Source organism: Rhinatrema bivittatum, chromosome 14 (genome assembly GCF_901001135.1).
Source record: "Rhinatrema bivittatum chromosome 14, aRhiBiv1.1, whole genome shotgun sequence".
Lineage (NCBI taxonomy): Eukaryota > Metazoa > Chordata > Amphibia > Gymnophiona > Rhinatrematidae > Rhinatrema > Rhinatrema bivittatum.
In genome coordinates, this window is record NC_042628.1 from 37261802 (window position 1) to 37283924 (window position 22123).

The following is a 22123-nucleotide window of genomic DNA, read 5'->3' on the forward strand; positions in this document are numbered from 1 at the left end:
CAGAAATGCTGGCTGCAGAACCTTAATCTGCTGGTAGTAGGTTGGACTTGCTGGGAAAGAACACAAAATCTTTATTTAAAATGTTTTTAAAGAGTTAAAAAAAATTACTGGCTATGTTTACTGTGGGTTAGTTTTTAAGGCTAGTATTCATTTGCAAGGGTTAAGAATTTTGTGTTTAGAAACAGGACATGGATTAATTTTATGAGCTTGTATAAGTTAGTATTTGCTTGCCAGTGTAAGAATTGTGAGAGTTAAGAGAAAATAGACTTTGAGCTAATTTTATGAGCTTCTATGTTAATAATTATTTGCAACCGTTAAAAATTGTGTGTTTAGAAATAGGACTCTGTAACAAGTTCTTCTTGTGATGTTTGAAATTAATAAAAAGAAAGTAAAAAAGAAAAGAAATAGGACTTTGGGTTAATTGTGTGAGCTAGTAAATTTAGTATTGCTTGCAAAACTCGGGTCTTTGTGTTACTTTTCCTTATCCTATTTGTGATATGAAACCATACTGTTTGATGATCACTGATGCTGAGGTGCACTAAATACTCAATTTAGTGCTCACCAATGGAGATAATGTCTCTAATGTCCAGGTGGGTGCCCATCTCAGCACCACCTCAGCACCAGTGATCATCAAACGGTATGGTTTCACAAATTTATCTCGGCAGTGTTGAAAAAATAGACATCAGCCACGACACTTTTCTCAAAGATTCTTTACCACCTGACTACTATATTTTAAATGCACTTTATTTGAGAACAATCTGGTATTTATACACAGCCCCTGAGGCAGCCTCAGGCGGGGCGAAACTCGGCCTGAGTCGGGCACATACATATTTATGTCTCCGTTCAAATAAAGCTTAATACTTGGACTATTCTTGGCATCTAATCTACGTATTTGCCTAATACGGCCTTCTTAGATAGCCTACCCTCCTGCTTTATTGGTCCAACATCAAACCTTTTACATCAGTAGAACTAGGGGTCTCGATTTGAAGCTCCAGGGAGGAAGAATCAGAACCAATGTCAGGAAGTATTTCTTCATGGAGAGGGTGGTGGATGCCTGGAATGCCCTTCCGGAGGAAGTGGTGAAGACTAAAACTGTGAAAGATTTCAAAGCAGCATGGGATAAACACTGTGGATCTATAAAGGCTAGAGGATGAGAATGAAGAGTAGAGCCATGGGGGTGGCTTGCTGGAATGTTTACTACCTGGTGATTACTAACCTTACTCAAAAAAAAATCCCTTGCACTGTTAATGTAACCCCAAAGGGAAATGTGGAAAAGAGGATTTGCATTCAGATAACAACCAAATCTGGGTAAATAAATAAAAGTGGGGGAGCTTGCTTATTAAGACGGTTACTACCCTAAACCAATTAAGCCTGATACATCAATTTGAATACATATACAGTGCTGCTCTCTGCTTCTATGGCTGGGGGAAAAAAAGTAGAAAACAGGATTTACATTCAGGCAACAACCAACAAGGACTGAACTTCACAATCTGGGTAAACAATCGTGGGGGTAGCTGCTTATTACTGCTGTTATACCCTAAACCAATTAAGCCTGATACATCACTTTGAAAGCATATACAGCGTTGCTATCTGCTTCAACGGTAGTGGGAAGTGAGGAAAACAGGATTTGCATTCAGACATCATCCAACAAGGCATTGATCTGTGCAGTCTGGGTGAACAAGCATCGGGGCAGCTTGCTTGATGCAGTGGTTACAACCCTTAACCATAAGCCTTATGCTCGCTTTTGATGCAACTCCAACATTACTCTCTGCATCAATGACAGGAAATTTGAATCAGTTACCAACAAGAGCCCTGAAGTTGGTGATTGGTGAAACAGATAAGTATGGGAAAATAAGAGTCGAAGCTTGCTGGGCAGACTGGATTGACCGATTGGTCTTTTTCTGCCGTCATTTCTCTGTTTCTATGTTAATTGTGAGTGTTTAGAGATAATAGGATTCAAGCTAATTTTGTGAGCTTGTATAAGGTAGTATTAGTTTGTAAGCAGTAGAATAGTGAGTTTGCAAAGGTCAGTCATTTGATCTGAAAAGCTGATTGTGCTGGTTCCTGGGCAACTAGTCACTATTTTGATTCCTACCCACCCCAGACTCTCTTTCTGTTATAGATACCCCCTCCTCCTCCGGTTAGGAAGAAAATCTTCAAAATAGAATTCAATTAGCAATTTTGAATAACATACAATTAACCCTGATTTTAGTGATTGACTAATTTTAGTCTTCTTGCTGGTCATTCACAAACTAACATAAGTCACCTAGTTATCAATTTAAAAATGGAGGCATAATTTCCAAAAGGATTTGCAAACTTAAAACTGGGTTTTACATGTGTAAATTCACTTTACCATGGAAGTGGGCTTTTGAACATTGCTACAATATATGCCATTGAATCGTCAATAGATTTTACGCGTATAAGTGCACTTTAAGCATGTAAATGTGCTTTTGAAAATTGCTATGATAGTATGTTACATTTCCATGTATAACTCTTTTGAAAATTACTTCCTTAGATTTTGAAAGGTACCAGATAATTTTAAACTCCTTAAATTGAGAGATTATACCTACTCCATAATCAGCTTTAAAACTTTAGCAACTTAATAAAATTAAGATACAGTCTAGCAACAAGTTTGGGTCTATCCACTGAGTGCCACATGTATGATTTCCTACCTGTTGGTGAGGTGTTGTGTGCATCCAGTGCAAAGAGCTCCTGGCTTTCAGAGGTATATTGAGGAGACCTTCAGGGACATTGAGTGGTCCTAACTCCAGTCAAGGAGCCCTTCTGTTGCTTTAGAGGAATAAGGTCACTTGGCAAGAGACAATTATCTTGGTGTGGCAGGAAGTAATCCTGTAGCTAGAACCTGCCCTCCAGGTGATGCCTTAGCTTCTCACACCGAAAAGAAATGGGTTAAGACAGCTGTTTTAGTGGGTGATCCAATCATTAGTCTTGGATGGCTGATGGGTGTGAGGATCGCTTGGTAACTTACCTGCCTGGTGCAAAGATAATGGATCTCATGTGCCACCTAGATAAGATTTTAGAAAGTGCTGGGGAGCAGTGACATAGGAAGGTACATGCGGAAGGTTCTGGAGGCTAAATTTAGGTTCTTAGATAGGAAAATGAAATCCAGAAACTCCAGGGTTGCATTCTAAGAAATGCTTCCTTTTCCATGCACAGGATTCCAAAGGCAGGCAAAGACTCTCTCAATGGATGAGAAGATGGTGCAGGGAAGAAGGTTTTAAAACATGCTGGGGAAAGGGAGCCCATTCCAACAGGATGGGCTCCACCTTAGCCAGAGTGGAACCAGGCTGCTGGCACTAACCTTTAAAAAGAAGACACAAGCATGACCAAGATGGCCACCACATGAGATGCATTGAGAGGAGCTCTTCTAGTCCTTGTTTGGAATTTGCCTTAAATTTACCTAGAAATACATTTCAGAAATGCCTCACATGAAGTGAAAAGCTCGCTTGAATGACGTCGTAATTGTGAAAGATGAAGGGATCCAACAAGCGAGGATCGACAGCTTCTTTGATTCCACCCCGAAGGCGCTGGGAGCGAGGGCTGCTGAGGGAGGAACCCAGGAGCTCGGGTCGACTCCCATGGCCGAGGAGATCTTGCTCAGCCCGGGGGCGCCCGTGACACTGACGCCGCCGTAAGGTCATGTGGGAGCTGAGGGAGAGGAAACACAGCGAGGCTACGATGAGAGGCGGAGAGAGCAGCCCCCCCCCCCCCCCCCCCGAGCATGACAGAAGTGTCGAAGAGTCTGTGTCCGGAGAGTGTGCAGGAGCCTTGGAGAAAATGGCTACCTCCACACCTAAACCCCAAAGAGCTATGCCAGAACGGAATATTGACGACACTGTGCTACAAGATCTGGTAACCCTACAATCCAAGAATGTCTTTTTATTGCAAAAACCTCCCGTAGTAACTCTAGATACATTATGGAATGCTATGACTTCAATTGAATCTGCAATTACAACTCTGACACAGGCATTTCTTGATTTAAATAAAAGGGGGTTTAATATTGAAAAAATGACGACTTTACACCAAGAAAAAATAAAAAAACTGGAGGAGAAAGTAATTTCACTAGAGAGCATACAAGGAACAATAATAAGAGCTGAGAGAAAATTTGAGAATTTAGAAAATTCACTTAGATATCTAAATCTACGAATTGTGAACTTTCCAGTGATAAAAAGATTAGCCCCGGCTGAATTGCTAAAAGAATATTTTTCTGAATGTTTAAAGATTCCCAAGGAAATAACCCCGGTTATTTCCAAAGCCTTCTATGTATCAAAGAAAGGAACATCTACTATGGGAATGGAGGAAGAGCAAGCAATAAAATCCTTGAATGTTACAGAATTAATTGAGATGTCTATTCTAACTGAGGTTAAAACCAGAGGCACACTGTTGGTCTTTTTTCCTTTCGAACAGGATAGAAGCATATTAATGAAATATTTACTTAGAAATAGATCAGCCCATTTTTATGGGCAAGGTGTATGGATATATCCTGATGTTGTGTGCACCACTCAGGAGCGCAGGAAAAAGTTTCTAATCATGAGGCCTGAAGTAGTAAATGGAGGTGCAAATATGGTGCTTAAATTTCCCTGTAAATGTTGCTTACAATTTCAAGGAAATAAGTACATTTTTTACGAACCGGAGCAATTAAGGGAATTTTTGGATGGGAAAGGATGAGGTGTGTTATAAATGATAAGGGTGAATGCATCATGTGGCAGTTGATTTCTTTTATCTGTAATGTAAGAGCTCCATATTTGCCTTTCTTATCTTGGTCCAAATGTTACCTGAAAAATTTATTAGAGATCTATATATTATTCTAATTTGAGTTAAAATTACCTAGGTTTTACATTTTACTGTAAACTCTTATACTTTTTGAATTGATATATGAAGTAATATTTCTGTAAATGCATAAATAAAAAATTTAAAAAAAGAAGACACAGCAGCTTTTAAACTATATGATGGGGAAAAGCCAAGAGTCGCTCAGAAATATATGGTTCAGAATGGTGTATCTTTGAAGGATACGAACAAAACAAGGAAATTAGGGAATCCTGATAGAAAGGTTGTAATAAATGCAAAAGTAGCTCAGGTGCCTTTAAGTAAAGAGCAGATAGAACAGAAAGATTCCAATTACCTGTCAACTAATAAGCAGGTTGTTAATACAAACAAAAAAACATATTTTGAAATGTCTGTATACAAATGCTAAACATCTTAAAATAAAAAAATAAATAAGATGAGAGAGTTAGCATGTATAGCAATGAATGAAGTGGTAGATATAAACGGCATCTCAGAAACCTGGTGGAAGGAGCATAACTAATGGGACACTGTGATACCAGAGCACAAATTATATTGTAATGATAGGACGGATTAAATTAGTGAAGTGATGGTGTTATATGTTAAAGAGAGCATAGAGTCAAACAAGATAAAAATTCTGCAGGAAACAAAATGCATTTTAGAATATCTGGGTCTGATTTGCACTTTACCCGAGTAGGTGGGTTTTTGGAAATTGCTACAATATATGCCATTGAATTACCCATAAGATTTACCCACATAAATGCACTTTATGCAGGTAAATGGCTTTTGAAAATTGCTACAATAGTAGTTACATTTACACGTGTAAATCCTTTTGAAAATTACCTCTGTGAGAATAAAAAATTCCATGTGAGAAGGGGAATAGAATAGCAGTGGGGGTGCACTACCAGCCACCTGACCAAAATGAACAGATTGATGATGACATTCTAACAGAAATTAGGGAAGCTAACAAAATTAGCAATTACTCCAGTATTGTCTGGGTAAATGTCTCATCAGGACATGCTAAGTAGATAGTTTCAAGATGAAATAAATGATTGCTTAATGGTGAGGGGCCGGTGCGCGCGATGCAGTATTCAAATTAAGTGGTGCGGTAGAAACGGGGAAAAGGAGGCGCTAGAGACACTAGCGCGTCCCTAGCGCCTCCTTTTGACCCGGAGCGGCAGCTGTCAGCGGGTTTGACAGCCGACGCTCAATTTTGCCGGCGTCTGTTCTCGAGCCCGCTGACAGCCACGGGCTTGGAAACCGGACGCTGACAAAATTGAGCGTCTGGTTTTCGGCCCGACAGCCGCCGGCCCAATTTACATTTTTTTTTTCTTTTTCTTTTTTACTTTTTACAACCTTCGGGACCTCCGACTTAATATCGCCAATGTATTAAGTCGGAGGGTGCACAGAAAATATCGCCATGATATTAAGTCAGAGGGTGCACTTCCCTGGTGCCGGAAGAAATTAGCGCCTACCTTTGGGTCGGCGCTAATTTCTGAAAGTAAAATGTGCAGCTTGGCTGCACATTTTACTTTCTATATCCCGTGCGCATACCTAATAGCGCCCTCAACATGCATTTGCATGTTGAGGGCGCTATTAGGTTCGGCGGGTTGGACGTGCGTTTTCCTCCCTTTACTGAATAAGGGGTAAGGGAAAACGCGTGTCCAAGAGCAGGCTAACAGTGCGCTCCATCGGAGCGCACTGTACTGTATCGGCCTGAAAAGGATTGTGAGAAATTGCAAGAGGGCCTTGGGAAACTGGGCATCCAAATGGCAGATGTTATTTAATGTGGACAAGTGCAAGTGATGCATATAGGGAAGAGCAATCCAAATTATTGCTGTGCAGTGAAAGGCTCCACATTGACAGTCACCACCCAGGAAAAAGATCTAGGCATTATTATGGATAATACATTGAAATCCTCTGCTCAAATTGCAACAGCGGCCAAGAAAGCATATAGAATGTTAGGAATTATTAGGAAAGGAATGGAGAATAAAACAGAGGGTGTCATAATACCTCTGTATCGCTCCACGGTGTGACTTCATCTCAAGTACTGTGTGCATTTCTGGTCACCACATCTCAAGAAAGATACAGCAGAATTAGAAAAGGTACAGAGAAGCATGACAGAATGATAAGGGGCTAGAACGATTTCCCTGTGAGGAAAGACTAAAGAGATTAGGACTCCAGTTTGGAAAAGAGACGGCTGAGGGGAGATAGAGGTCTATAAATAATGAGTGGAGTGGAAAAAAGTACAAAAACTAGGGGACTTGTAATGAAGTTACTAGGTAATACATTTAAGAGAAATAGGAGAAAATATTTTTTTACTCAATGCATAATTAAACTCTGGAATTTGTTGCCAAAGGATGTGGTAAAAGCTGTTAATTTAGCTGGATTTAAAAAAGGTTTGGACCGTTTCCTGGAAGAAAAGTCCTTAAATCATTATGAAGTTGGACTTGCAGAAATCCACTGCTTATTCCTGGAATCAGCAACGTGGAATCTGTCGACCTTTTGGGATCCTGCCAAGTACTTGTGACCTGGCTTGGTCACTGTTGGAAACAGGATACTGTGCTTAATGGACCTTTGGTCTGACCCAGTATGCCAAATCACATGTTCTTATGACATTTGAGTTGCCTGCCTGCATGTGACTTCCAGCTCCTCTCTGTACAGTCTGAGTTAAAATCCTTTTCCCACACACACAGTCACTGCACAGAGAAAATGGAGTATAAAACTCTGACCTCCTTTAAGCAGTGATGTATCCTATCAGCTGTAGAAAGAACACATCCTGAGCTCGGTATTCTGTTTTCACCTTTGCATATTAACTATTAAAGTGAGCATCTCTGAGTTAGAACTCACAGAGCAGCCATACACAAGCAACCTGAAGGTCTCATTTTAATAGCAGTAACCTTTATTACTAGGAGGACAATTAGTTTGTGGTGATTATATCAATTCATAATTCTCACTGATAGCATCAAACTGTGGTGAGCACACAGCACCCACACAAGGCATGTGCTTTCAAATATACATAGATACATAAAGGGACACAAAGTAGACATAGACAGATGGTCCACCAGAGAGTCCTGCTTTCAGAGCATCATATAATTGTTACATACGTGATTAAATTGAAAGAAGAGCAGAGACATAATGCAGAGGAAAATGAAAAGAAAACACTGTGCATCTGTAACCAGTTCAGAAGCACAGCAAAAAAACATTTACTTTGTAACTCCAAATATGATGATATTGGAATACAGTGCAGTTAAAATATGAATCAATGTTTACTGTTAGCTCTCAGGGAGCAATGTACACAGGAAAACAGTAGGGACGAGATTAGGCAGGGAAATCAGTTGAAGAGCATAGATTTAAAGCAGGTCAAGTTTTTACTTGTTTAATGTGTGTTTTTTAGGGGTGGGATATGTTTTTCTTTGGGCAGGCATGGACTTTTTTTTTTTAAGAGGATTACCTGGCCCTTTCTTAACCCATTATTTCAAACCTAACTATTGCAATTTGACTTGTGAGAATTCTTGTCAGTTTCCACATTACTTCATTATCTGTTACAAGACCACCATATTAATGTGCAGCAAAATATAAGTGCAGGTGTGTGTTCTTAATTGTTCAGTACATTTTTCTCATTATCTTTTCACCCAGTCTAATATCCTGAATTTGGGAAGAGACTATTTACAAGTTATGAATGTTTCAGGAAATGCATCACAAAAGGCCCTGTTTACTAAACCGTGCTAAAACAGAACATTACTGCAAATAAATTACCATCAGATTAGTGCAGTATCCAGCTAATGCAGTTTACTAATTGACCTTGCCTTGCCACAGCCAGGAATTTTGCATGTTCCTGGCCCTGCCCTTCCTGTGGCCACCATGTTTTAAAAGGACCGCAAGGCCATTTTAAACGCCTCCATCTCTCCTCCCGAAACCCCTTGTGGGCTAGTGGGAAATGCCATGGCACTCTCCCTGCACCCTCACCTGAGCAAACAAGCTTGTAAACCGATTACCCCCACCTCTTCTGTCAAAGTCCCACTCCAATTAGAAAAAAAATATTCTTTTTGCCACCTTCCAAATTCTGAAACACCCTCCCTAGGTTTACCCTGAGCTCTCTGGGGGTTTAGAGGAGACAGGTGTGATCTATATGTGCTCTTTTGTCTCACATGTATGGTATAAAGGGCAAAGGCGCACCTGGAGTCAGCTGGTGCCATTTAAAAAAAAAAAAAATGGTGCCAGCAGGGCAGAAGCGAGTGAGAATTGCTTCAGCCCCCATTAGACCCTCATATTCAGGATAAGCCTGGGGGATTTCTGGGGGGTAGAGGGGTTTTTTTCTGGTAATGGTTTTCTATTTTTTAAATGAGGACAGGACTTAGTAGGGTAACTTGTTTAGACTATATCCTGGAGGAGGGGGCTGTCACAGCATTCACCATTAGCCCATCATAGACTTTGGGATGGGGGAGCTTTCATTGGGCATGGCAGACCCTTTAAAAGCTAGTTCCAGAGTATTGCTAGGTGCATTGATGTGGCAGAGCTTCCAGCAGAAAGGTAACCATACCTCTTGAGGTGTAATTCACTTTGTATAACATAACTTGTGAAGTTTCCGATATGCTGAGTTATTAGTTTTACATAATGAGCTGATTTGCAGGCATTTGTATACAGTGTAGCTCATTATTTGTAACTGGTGTTGGGCCTGATTTTTGTTTGTTTATTTTTTGCACTAAGCTGTGTTATCAGTTAATGTGCATTGATTGGGCAATAATGCAGCTTAGTAAATAGGGCCTGTAATGTTTACCAAATAATTTGACACAAGCAGTACATGACAGTGAAAATGACTGTGCTTCTCACAAGTTGGAAAATGCATAATGCCATTTCATACAATATCTAGGTAACTGAGATAGGTATAAATTAACATATTTTTAATCATTCTCATTAATAGACATTTGGTGTACCAAATTGTATATATAATGTATTACAAATATTATCCTTCATGATCTGCCTCTAATATTTTTCAGTTTGTCATTACACAGTAAAGAGGAAGAAAAGTCAATGTCAAACCAAACTGCTGGATGTTAGCTCCTTAGTATTCCATCCTAACCATTTCAGATGGGTCCGGGGGGGAATTTGTTCTGCTAGACTTCTGCTGCCACTGTATACATTCTGGTGTACTTGACATAGGATTAGAGCATGAGAATCCAAAACTGGAATAGCTGAACAGACTTAAAAATATTTCTCCTACCTTCAATCCCTGTGAACAGTTTTATCTCCCTGCCTCAGTTGAAATCATTGGTACATGGATATGAAGTTCCTGCTGGATGCTTAGATGGTAAATGTCTCCAAAAGCAGAGAGTAGATGGAACTGTGTATGTATGTATAATATATATTTATATGTATTATACATATGCATATAAAGTGAACCATAAAGAGGTGATGCTGCCAAACGATCAAGTTGATAGTTTTTCCATTAGACTTCAGCACTTATTATCCTTGTTTTCATAGTTTTAACTTATTCTATGTATAATAAAGTTTAGCACAGGTTTTGTCGGAGGAGTTTTCCCCCTATAAGCCTGCTCTCAGCAGGGTGACTCCACATAGTCATTCTCCAGTCCACGCCGGAAGCGTGCAGTAAGGGTGCGACTGATAACAATAACCCGCGGTGCCATGCAGTCCTCTCGCCTGTGAAGGATGTTCCAAATGAGGATGGCAGCTGCCAGGGTGGCCAGCAGGCATGCGCCAATATTCAGGTAGCAGGACCAGGACAGGTGAGTATAAGGCCCAATGCGATAGAAAGTTACCAACCCAATGACCAGAACAAAACCTGCAATGAGGAAAAGAGAATATATTTAAACAGCTGTTGGGAGATAATTTGCTTGACAGTGACACTGTTCTGGCATCCTCTTCTGGGAGTTTAAAGACCATAACAGGCTTTGTGTTCATACCGAACATGAAACCTGCAGTGCAATACATTGGCCAGGCAAAACTGTGCTAAATAATAACCCAGCCTGAAGTCTGTAAGTCACTTGTCAAGTATTTTTCGATCACATTATTGGTGAGACACTTAGCTCCTTTGTCCTACTAGTCTTGGCAGTTATGGTGCTGTATTGTGGAGGTATCATTTTGTATTCCTCGGAGTTCCTTCTGTTCTGCAGCCAATAAAGATTTTGTAGTATTTTTGTAGTTCGAGAAACTTAAAACCTAGCTAAAATTCCACAGCTCCATACATCTATTCTTTGTGTAGTAATCTGATCATTAAAAAAAAATGCCACTTCTGCTGCCTGTGGTTATGAAGTGTTTGTAATGAACTGGGGAATCCTGTGTTAAAAAAAAAGAAAAGAAAAGAAAATTAAAACTGCAAAGGTTGATTTTATTTATTCTTACTACCAATGTGGTTGCCAATGCTAGATCTATTTGACCTCCCTGCATGATTATTCTTCCTCTTCCTCCTTCCACCCCCAACCTCCTTTGTAGACTTTTTCAGCTTGATTGCTGATGGATTGAAGGGCATGTTGCTAGGATCAGTAAAGTTACTCACCAATCCTTCTTTCAGGTTTCTTTCACCTCCAAGTAGGTTTGGCAACCGGTAACATTTGCTCTTGTTTTTCTTTGCTCAGTAAATAAGATACTTGTATTGCTTTATTTTCTCCCTCTTTTAACATTTAGCACTCTGAAATGGGCAAACGAATTCAACCCCCAAGCCCCCCAGCTTACCATCCTTACAGCGTGGCTGTGCAGCAATGGACCAGAATGAGGATCCTTCTCATATCAGGGAGTGGAGGCTCCCGAGGTGCTTCCTTTTCGGTATCATTGTGCACAGCCTTAGGGGACATTACTTCCTCCTTTAATCAGATGCTTCCTGTTTCTGAACACAGGAAGGACACCATCCCCTTCAGAACTTTCTCTGGTGTGGCTCTTTACCACACAGCAGGTGTTGCTATAAGAGCAGTAACAACAAAAACAGAGAGGAGTAAAAAAAAAAAAAAAACACACTTCAAGATAAACATCAACAAATGAAGAAGGAGAGGGTGACCAAAATGTATTAGCTGAATTAAACAAACAAGGCCTCACTCTGTTTGGGCTTAAATGCAAAGGCTATCAGGAAAAGGGTTGATGGTGGCTGCAGAGGCCGAGTATGATAAAATCAGTCATTTACCCCATTTGTCTGTGTTTTTTAAGGATTCTCTTCAAATGCAAATAAAACCGTACACAGAAACAAATTGCAAAGGCACCAAGTATAAACTGTTATTGAATCCTCTGACACTGGCTGATGTTTCGATGGAGCCTGCTTCAGGAACACCGCCCCTCTGGTACATAATGAGCATCCCCAGCCGCAATCTTATCATTTTCTGACTCCCCATGAACTTACGCCTAAACAGATTGAGGCCTTGGTTGTTTAATTCATCTAATGCATTTTGGTCGTTCTCTCCTTTTTCATTCGTTGCTCCACCTCTGGCCAGACTGGGTAACGGAAACTGATTTTAGGGTCTGAATCCTGGGTCTTCTACACGCTAGTAACCTTTTAAATGTCAGAGAGAATGCCTCACATGTATATATAATATGAATTAGAAAATAGCTCTGATATTCCTGAGTCAGTTTTCAGTAAGCAACCTAATGGCATTGTGCAGATATGTTTGCACCCAAACAGGTAGTTTCTTTTTGAAAATTCACTTAAACACAATGGGTTACAAAATTATTTTATGCATTGCACCAGCTATTTCTGCAGATGGCTTAGGTGTAGAAAACCATGTCTGTACATTTGAAAATTCAGTTATAGACTTGTAGTTTATTCCTCTTGACCTAAACATACCCATATGGTTGCCTTTCTTTCTTTTTTTTTTATGCTAGTAAAAGTATGTGTTGTATAAAATACTGCATGCTTTTACCCACTAAGCAGGTGTAAATTTTCAAATAACCAAATCTAACTGTGCAGCTCCCTGAGTTAGGTTGATCTTTTGAAAATGTAAGGTTTCAGCATTTCTTTAGTAACTTATTGTATTTAAAAAAAACAAAACAGAACAGCACATAGATCATTAAGTATAACTGATTAAATAACCCCATACTAACAAAATAACATCATCTCTTCCCACTCCTGTCAAAAACACTTCCTTAACAACCACCAAAACATGGAGGAACTCAAACAAGCCAAAATATCTTCTCCACCCCTCACAATGGGAAATTGGAAAAAAACAAGTCTAGTAAGCCATCAAAGAAACACGTGGAAAGTGCATTCCAAAAGCTGTTCTCAAGGCCATATCATCAAGAAGACTGTGAGCAGTTCCCTGCCAGCAGACAGCCTCCTTTCCAGTACTGTCATCACGCCACCTTTACACTGTAAAGGGGCATGTAAGGATCCTATATCCAGCCTCAATGCTTCAGCCTCAGAATTCTTTGGGAGGTTGCTAAATGCATCCTCACCTTTTTTTTTTTCTGAGGATTCAAAACATGGTTTACCATTTTATGCATAGCTGTGTTAGCAGAAATCAGGTGGCAGAAGTGAAATGTTTACAGTTAGTTAAAGGATGTGATAGACAAGATAGAATTAGGAGTGAAGAGATGAGAAAAGAACTAAACAATCTCTTTGTGTATGAGAAACTCAAATGTCATGAAGAATTATGCAAGTAACAGTAGAAAGAATGGAAGATTCCTGAAAGAAGCTCTTCAGAATCAACCTACAGGAAATAGAGATCCAGGCAGACCTAGGAAAAAAGTGAACTGACTGATCTATAATCGGGGCCCATTTTCTTCTGGGATTCCACAATCACATGAAGAGTCACCAAATCTAGCATTTCTGGTAGTATTTCCCAATTCTCATGGAATTGCCATCGGCGACCAGGAACTGGAGCATTGGCAGTGGCAGCAGTCCTTGTATCTCTTCCCACTCCTAGCTTGTTAGGAGGAAGACAACTTCAATGCAATACCTTAGGCTACATCATCTTTCTCTGTTGTAGCCCCAATATTTAAAAAGGGCTCCGGGGCGATCCGAGAAACTATAGACCATTGAGTCTGACCAGTGCCAGGAAAAATAGTAGAAAATATTCTAAAGATCAAAATCACAGAGCATATATCAAGACATGGTTTAATGGAACACAGTCAGTGGAAAAGGGTAAACAGTGGAGTGCCTCAGAGATCTGTATTTGGACTGGTACTTTTCAATATATTTATAAATGATCTGGAAAGAAATACAACAGTGAGGTAATCAAATTGGCAGATGATTCAAAATTATTCAGAGTAGTTAAATCACAAGCGGATTGTGATAAATTGCAGGAGGACCTTGCAAGACTTGAAGGATTGGGCATCCAAATGACAGATGAAATGTAATGTGGACAAGTGCAAGGTGATGCATATAGGGAAAAATAACCCATGTTATAACTACACAATGTTAGGAGCTACCACCCAGGAAAAAGATCTAGGCGTCATAATTGATAATACAATGAAATCATCAGCTCAGTGTGCTATGGCAGTCAAAAAAGCAAACAGAATGTTAGGAGTTATTAGCAAGAGAATGGTGAATAAAACAGAAAATCTCATAATGCCACTGTATCGCTCCATGGTGAGACCACACCTTGAGTACTGTGTACAATTCTGGTTCCCGCATCTCTTAAAGATATAGTTGCTCCAGAGAAGGTACAGAGAAGAGCAACCAAAACAATAAAGGGGATGGAACAACTCCTCTGTGAGGAAAGGCTGAAGAGGTTAGGGCTGTTCAGCTTGGAGAAGAGACGGCTGAGGAGAGATATGATAGAGGTCTTTAAAATCATGAGAATCTAGAACGGATAAATGTGAATTGGTTATTCATTCTTTCGGATAATAGAAGGACTGGGGGCACTCCATGAAGTTAGCAAGTAGCACATTTAAAACAAATTGGAGAAAATTCTCTTCCATGCAATGCACAGTTAAGCTCTGGAATTTGTTGCCAGAGGATGTGGTTAGTGTAGCTGGGTTTAAAAAAGGTTTGGATAAGTTCTTGGAGAAGTCCATTAACTGCTATTAATCAAGTTGTCTTAGAGAATAGCCACTGCTATTACTGGCAACAGTAGCATGGGATCTACTTAGTGTTTGGGTTCTTGCCATGTACTAGTAGCCTGGATTGGCAACTGTTGGAAACAGGATGTTGGGTTTGTTGGACCCTTGGTCTGACCCAGTATGGCAATTTCTTATGTTCTAATCACACAGCACTATGGTGTCCTGCATGGATAAAAGTATGCAACAGCCCTAGGCAGTAGAGAAGAATGAAGCGTGAGGTGCTACACTTCTACTGTATTCCACCTATAGCCAAACTGGGATTGGGAGGTGGGAGTAAGAGAGTGAGTGAGGCTGTTGGAGGGGAGGTGCAGAGAGAATAGATGAGGGGATCGGAGGGGCAGAAAGAGAGGAAAGCGATCAGAGAGGCTGTGGGGTGTGAGTGAGAAAAGGAATCAGCATTGGGAGAAAGGGGTATGAGTAGATCCTCCCTCCTTCTCCTGATTAAGGATCCCTTTTGTGTCCTTCCACCTCCCCTAATCTCCCTTCTCTCCTGTTTTCCCTCTTGTTCCTTTGCTCCCTGATGCTCCATTTCCTCCCATTTCTTTCCCCTTCATGTCTGAAATCCCTTCTACCTCCTCTGAGATCCCCTCCAGATCCTTTTCCCTTTCTCTGTTCTCTATCCCCCTGATTTCTTCCAAGCATCTGTTTCTAAAATCAATTTGCTCCCAAAAAAGAACCCAATAAAGTGGGACACAGAAGAAATTTCAGAAAATGACAAGTTAGACAATTTCATTAAATAATTTAAAAGTTTATATTATTTAATATGCAAATTTATGCAAACCTTCCACATAATTGCTGGTAGAATTTCAGAAACTCTGTTGCGACATTTTCTAATTTGTCACAGAATCTACACTTGAGCTAACACAGGGAAATGGGGGCTGTGTCTATGATGAAGTGAAGTTACCAATTTATATCTGCACTATAATAATATGTCTAGAGGGATATTAAATTTGATAACCAAAAAAACTCCACTGGTAATCACCTCTTATTGAATAATTTCACCATAACCACTGTGCATTTAAATTCAGACTTTCTAGCCTCCCATACTGGGTCAACCTTTAATTTTTATCTTTGAATTATTTACCCAAACATTATAAGAAAAACATTTTTTAAGAAGGAAGAGAAAGTTTCATACTTCGTACTGTTTTCCCAAAAAACTGGGTGATACATTCATTTGTAATCAACAATCCACCTCCAACCACATTTTTTGTTTTTTTATATATTCCATGAATTCTTTTTTTTTTAAATTAATCTTAAAGCCGTGTCAATCTTCTATCTCTGAAAGCAGCCGCTTCTCATGTCCCAATTACACCATATGAACTGAACTTTTAACCGACTTATCTGTTTAGTGATAAAAAAAAAAGTATTTTGAAAAAAAAAAGTTCATATGGTGTAATTGGGACATGAGAAGCGGTTGCTTTCAGAGATAGAAGATTGACACAGCTTTAAGATTAATTTAAAAAAAAAAGAATTCACGCAATATATAAAAAAACAAAAAATGTGGTTGGAGGTGGATTGTTAATGATTACAAATGAATGTATCACCCAGTTTTTTGGGAAAACAGTATGAAGTATGAAACTTTCCCTTCCTTCTTAAAAAATGTTTTTCTTATAATGTTTGGGTAAATAATTCAACAAAGATAAAAATTAAAGGGCAACCCAGTATTTATTTATTTATTTAATGTCTTTTTTATACCGATAGCCGTTCACACATCGTATCGGTTTACAGTTAAACAGGAACCATTGGGCAGAACCCTTACATATAACATTGCAAACAGGTTAACTTTTGGGCAGGGCCCTTACATAAAATTGAGAACAGCAAATCACTATATACATATCATCAAAACTATATACAAAAGATAAGTACATAAATAGCCGAGTCCAAGTACAAAATCGATAGGAGGCTAGAAAGTCTGAATTTAAATGCATAGCGGTTATGGTGAAATTATTCAATAAGAGGTGATTACCAGTGGAGTTTTTTTTATAATGAAGTGAAAACAGGCAGTGTTTCTTAACGCTTGATTAATAATACTGAACTTTTTTTTTCTTGACTTAAATTCTTCTTGCATTCCATATATGCATTAGTTTCCAACTGCAGTGTCTTCAGAGTCATAGAAACATGACCACAGAAAAAGACCATCCAGCCTATCTGGTCTGCCTATCCACATCAAACATTCAACTTTCAATCCCTAACATTTCCTCAGAGATCCTCTGTGTTTATTCCATGATTTCTTGAATTTGGATACTGTCCTTGTCTCCATCACCTCCATGGGGTGGTTGTAGCAATTCCACCACCCTCTCTGTAAAGAAATATTTCATTACATTACTTCTTTCACCTGCATCCCATGACCCTCCCCTCCCACTCTCCATTCTAGAGCTTCTTTTCCTTTGAAAGAGGCCTCTCTCCTGTGCATGGATACCTCAAAGATATTTAAATGTCTGTCATATCTCCCCTATCTTGCCTTTCCTCAAGGCTGTACATGTTTAGATCTTTGTCCCCATATGCTTTAGAATCAAGACCACTGACCATTTTAGTAGAAGCCCTCTGAACCACCTTCAGCTGATTTATATCCTTTAGAATTGTACACAGTGTTCCAAATGAGGTCTCACCAGATACTTATTCAGAGGCAATATCACCTCCTTTTTTTCTGCTGACTTTTTCTTTTTCTATGCAGCCAAGTGTCATCCTGGCTTTTGCCATTGCCTTATCCACCTGTTTGGCCACCTTAAGCTCATCTGATACAATCGCCCTCAGATCCTGCTTTTTTTTTTCGCACATTGGAAGAATTTCATCTCTTATGCTGTGCTGTTCGCTTGCAGGTAGATTTTATAAAATTACGCGAGCGCGTACTTTTGTTCGCGCACCAGGCGCGAACAAAAGTACGTTGGATTTTATAAGATACGCCCGTAGCCGCGCGTATCTTATAAAATCCGGGGTCTGTGTGCGCAAGGGGGGGTGCACATTTGTGCAACTTGCGCGCGCTGAGCCCGGCGTGCGCTGCCTGTTCCCAGCGGCCTCGGAGGGAACTTTCTTTCCACCCTCCCGGCCCTATCTAAATCCCCCCTTACCTTTGTTGGCAGATTTACGCCTGCCGAAAGCAGGTGTAAATCTGCACGCGCCAGCGGGCTGCTGGCGTGCCATCACCCAACTCGGGGGCTGGTCCGGAGGCCTCGGCCACGCCCCCGGGACGGCGCCACACCCCCAGTCCCGCCCCGAACCGCCTCCTGACCCCGGACACGCCCCCTCCCCGCCCCTTTTACGAAGCCCCGGGACTTATGCGCGTCCCGGGGCTGTGCGCACACCGGCGGCCTATGCAAAATAGGTGCGCCGGTGCGCATAAATCCGGCCGGATTTACGCACGCAGGGCATTTAAAATCCGGCCCTCAGGTTTTTGCAGCCCAGATGAATGGCTCTGAATTTTTTTTAGAATTAAATCTTAGCTGCCGGACTCTAGGCCATTTCTAGATCATTCCTCATGTTTTCCACACCTTACTAGCTGTCTATCCTGTTGCAGATAATCTGAAAAATACAAAACCTTTCACGGCAACCCTTCTGCAGTGTTGCTCATGAAAATGTTGATAAGAACTGGTTCAAGGATACCGCTAATAGCACCCCTTTCCATAGAATGAACTCCATTTAGTTTAGTTTAATATATTGTATTTATATACTGCCTTCTCTTATCCCAAAGCGGTTTACATAATAAACAAAATACATCATAACAAAAATAAAAACATTTTACATAATTATATTTATAACAAAAAACAAACATAGTGCTGGTCTAACATCACAAAACATGTCAAATAAAATAATAAATAGTATTTATTAAATCCTTCCAAAAACATGATGAGGTATTTGTTTTTATAGAAGTTTTTGGGAGCTCAGCTGTAATACCTGAGTAGCCCACCACTGTTTATAATTAAGGCCTTTTATGATTTTAGTGGCAATTACAGTATTGTGTTTTTATGTACTGTTGATTTGTGTATTTAAGTTTGTTTTATTGTTTTTATTATGGATGGGCTTTTTGTAATTTGGATGGGCGAAAAATAAGTATTTTTAAATAAATAAACATAGACTCATAAAATCTCAACAAGGCCCCAACTCCAATAAAACTACATTAATCCCCAAGCAAATACATCACACAAATTCTAATACTGAAATACATACTTTATCTATCATAGAACATACTTTCTCTAAGATAACATTAAGAGCTAAAACGCCTTCCTAAACATCCAGGTCTTAATACCCTCCTAAATTTCTCATGTTTGGAGTTCTTGCATAAGTCAGTGGCAAAGAATTCCATAACAGGGAAGCCCTGATAACTGAAAGCTGCCTGTCTTGTGCATTCTTGTCTCATTTTGCTCAGACATGGGAGCCTGCTTTTTTAGAAGATCCTAGGTCCCTCAAATACTTAGGATGCCCTCTAATGTAGGTGCCCTCTAATGTAGGTGCTCCAAACATGGTGTAACATGATCATATTTCTTAACACCACATAAAAGTTTGGCCTCATTGTTCTGTACTGAGTTAAGGATAATAGTTGGTATACCTTGCAACAAACTGTTAGTTGTCCAACCAATTAAGGATAAGCATATGCACAATATATTTTAGATCATTTTGACTCAAATATGGTTGTAATCACTTCATATACCCTTTCTCACCTCCCACTTAGTGTCCGCAGCCGGTTGACCACAGTCTCCTAATGCAGTGCCTAAGAAACATTGGCATTGTAAGTACTGCCCTTACATGGTTTGAATCTTTTCTGTCTAACAGAACTCAATCTGTCATGTATGCCAACAAATCATCCACCCCTAAAAATCTCAAATGTGGACTGCCTGAGGGTTCTGTTCTCTCCCTGATTTCTTCACTATTACAGTACAATCATCCAATCTGTGACCTTATTCAATTCAATATTAAATTTCACCTGTTTGCAGATGTGCTAAAATAGGATCTGACTAAGCTTCTCGCATCACCAATTTCAATAGCTGTCAATGGCCCTAATAACTATAAACTCCAGCTTAACCCCTCCACATCTGAACTCCTTTGACTTAGCTGCCGAGGTCATCCCCTGTGGTCTCAAACTTGCCTATCAGGACACCCCCTCCAGCCCAAAGAATCTGTACGAAGCTTAGGAGTTCAACTTGACCCAAATCTTATGATGGAATCCCACATCTCTAATGTAATGAGAGCCTCCTTTATGTACCTCCTCCGGATTCAGAAACTACCTTGATCAGCATAACCTGTTATTCATGCACTAATCATCTCTCAGTTAAATTACTGAAACTTGCTATTGAATGGTATCTCCCTGACCAGCTTGAAATGCCTACAATTCGTGCAAAATATGGTGGCCAGAATCTTGGTAGGGGGCAAAGCATTAGACCACATAAGGCCCATCCTTTACAGACTGCACTGGCTCCCAGTTGAAACCAGAATAAAATTCAAAACCACTACTTTGTCTTCAAATGTGTGAACAAGCAGGCCTTGGAATATTTCACTTGATTTTTATTTCATATGTTATTTTAAATTGGTCATAGTTTTATCTCATTGTAGTAATGTATATGTTGGTTGTAAGCCACCCAGGGTAAGGGTGGCATATAAATAAATCTAAATCAAATATCTCTCTCATCTCCTTGCCTTCCTCACCCTCTCTAGAGAACTCCAACCCTCATTCCTTCACTCATGTACCCCTGACGTCTGTGAATCTGATCTGCACAAGACTGAGTGCCTTCAGTTACTAAGCTCCCAAGATCTGAAACGAGGTTCCAGTAATCATTTGCCTGCAACCATGCTACGTCATTTTCTGGAAAAAAGCAAAAGCATGACTGTTCAACCAGGACTTTTCTCATTCTATTTGTAGGAAAGAACTAAGTTCACCTGGACACCATGGAGATTTTCAAAAAGATGTATACATGTAAATGTAGCATATATTGTAGCAATTTTCAAAAGCCTGCTTACACATGTAAAACCTTTTGAAAATTCCCCAACAGCTTTTGTTTCTGCTAATGTACCTGTTAGTCAAAATTGATTGTAATCCACTTTCATACCATTCCTGGATAAAAGCAGAATATCAAATATTTGTAAATAAATATATAAATAATAACCCAGTCAGTCACTTTAGGACCCCATACCAATGGTGCTCAGTTTTATAAGTCATCAATGTGGAGCTGTGTCAAAGACCTTACCAAAATCCAAGCACACTACATTTAGCACTCTCACTTGATCCAGGTCTCTGGTCACCCAATCTAAGACATCGATCAGATTAATCTGAGAGGACCTACCTCTGATAAAACCATGCTGCCTTGGATCTTGCAATCCATTGAATTCCAGAAACAAAACTATTCTCTGTTTTAGCAACAATTTCATTAATTTGCTTGCCACAAAGGTCAGACTAGCTGGCCTGTAGTTCCCAGCCTCCTCCTTATTTCTGCTTTTGTGAATAGGAACCACTTCTGCCTGTCTTCATTCCTTTGGAACTATTCCTGATTCTAAAGAAGCATGGAAAAGGTCAGCCAGTGGAGCTGCCATAACTTCTGTATTGTCCCTTAATATCCTCAAATGTTTTCCAACCAGCCCCTTCACTTTATCAACTTTGTTTAACTAGCTCCTCACAAAAACACTTTTCCAAAAATCGACTGAGGTTTACCTCATTTCCAATTCAATTTGTGTTCATTTTATGTGGTGCTGCTCCTGACCTTTCCACAGTGAACACAGAACAGAAATATTTGTTAAGCAATTTTGTCAACCACTACTTATTCCTCTCCTTCACCTCTGAGTCTCCCAGTGCTACTTTTGCACTTCCTCCTGTCATTAATGTATCTAAAAATAAAAGTCTTGTCCCCCATTTTACTGCATTTGCTACAGTCATATTACCTATATTGTTCTGTGACTTTGCGTCACTTACTATATTTAAAATGTGCCTCCTGGGATATTACTTTGTAAGAATGAGATTTTTTTTTTGGTTGCTTAAATGTGTCATTACTCTAACCTCCAAATTATATTTGTTCAGTTTCATAAGAAAAATCCCATTTTAATTCCTCAGTAGCAAATTACTAAAATTTCTATTAGTGTTATGTATGCGGTTCTGAGATTATCTTTTGTGATTCTGTATATTCTTTATCAGATATAGTCTTTGATTTTCTGTGTATCATAATTTGTGATTAGATTTGTGGTCCATCATATATTCTCTAATAATATAGAGTATACACAAGATTATATATATTACGTAGTAGATGATGGCAGAAAAAAGACCGATATACCCATGTATTTTTCCTTTATGTATTCTCTCTCTCCATGGATTCTATGAAATGGGCCTGGGTAAGTG

At 39.7% G+C, this 22123-nt stretch overlaps 2 protein-coding genes across 9 annotated transcripts in view; one reads left to right on the forward strand and one right to left on the reverse strand.

Moving 5' to 3' along the window:
• IFT140 (intraflagellar transport 140) overlaps positions 1-22123 on the forward strand; it is a 298079-nt gene that overhangs the window by 158593 nt on the left and 117363 nt on the right. The window lies entirely within an intron of this gene.
• TMEM204 (transmembrane protein 204) overlaps positions 7677-22123 on the reverse strand; it is a 64036-nt gene continuing 49589 nt past the window's right edge. For all 4 annotated transcript variants that reach the window (XM_029577429.1, XM_029577427.1, XM_029577426.1 and 1 more), the window contains one exon: positions 7677-10606. In XM_029577429.1, coding sequence (XP_029433289.1) covers positions 10362-10606 — 245 coding nt within the window. In that variant the 3' untranslated portion in view covers positions 7677-10361. The remainder of the gene's footprint in view (positions 10607-22123) is intronic.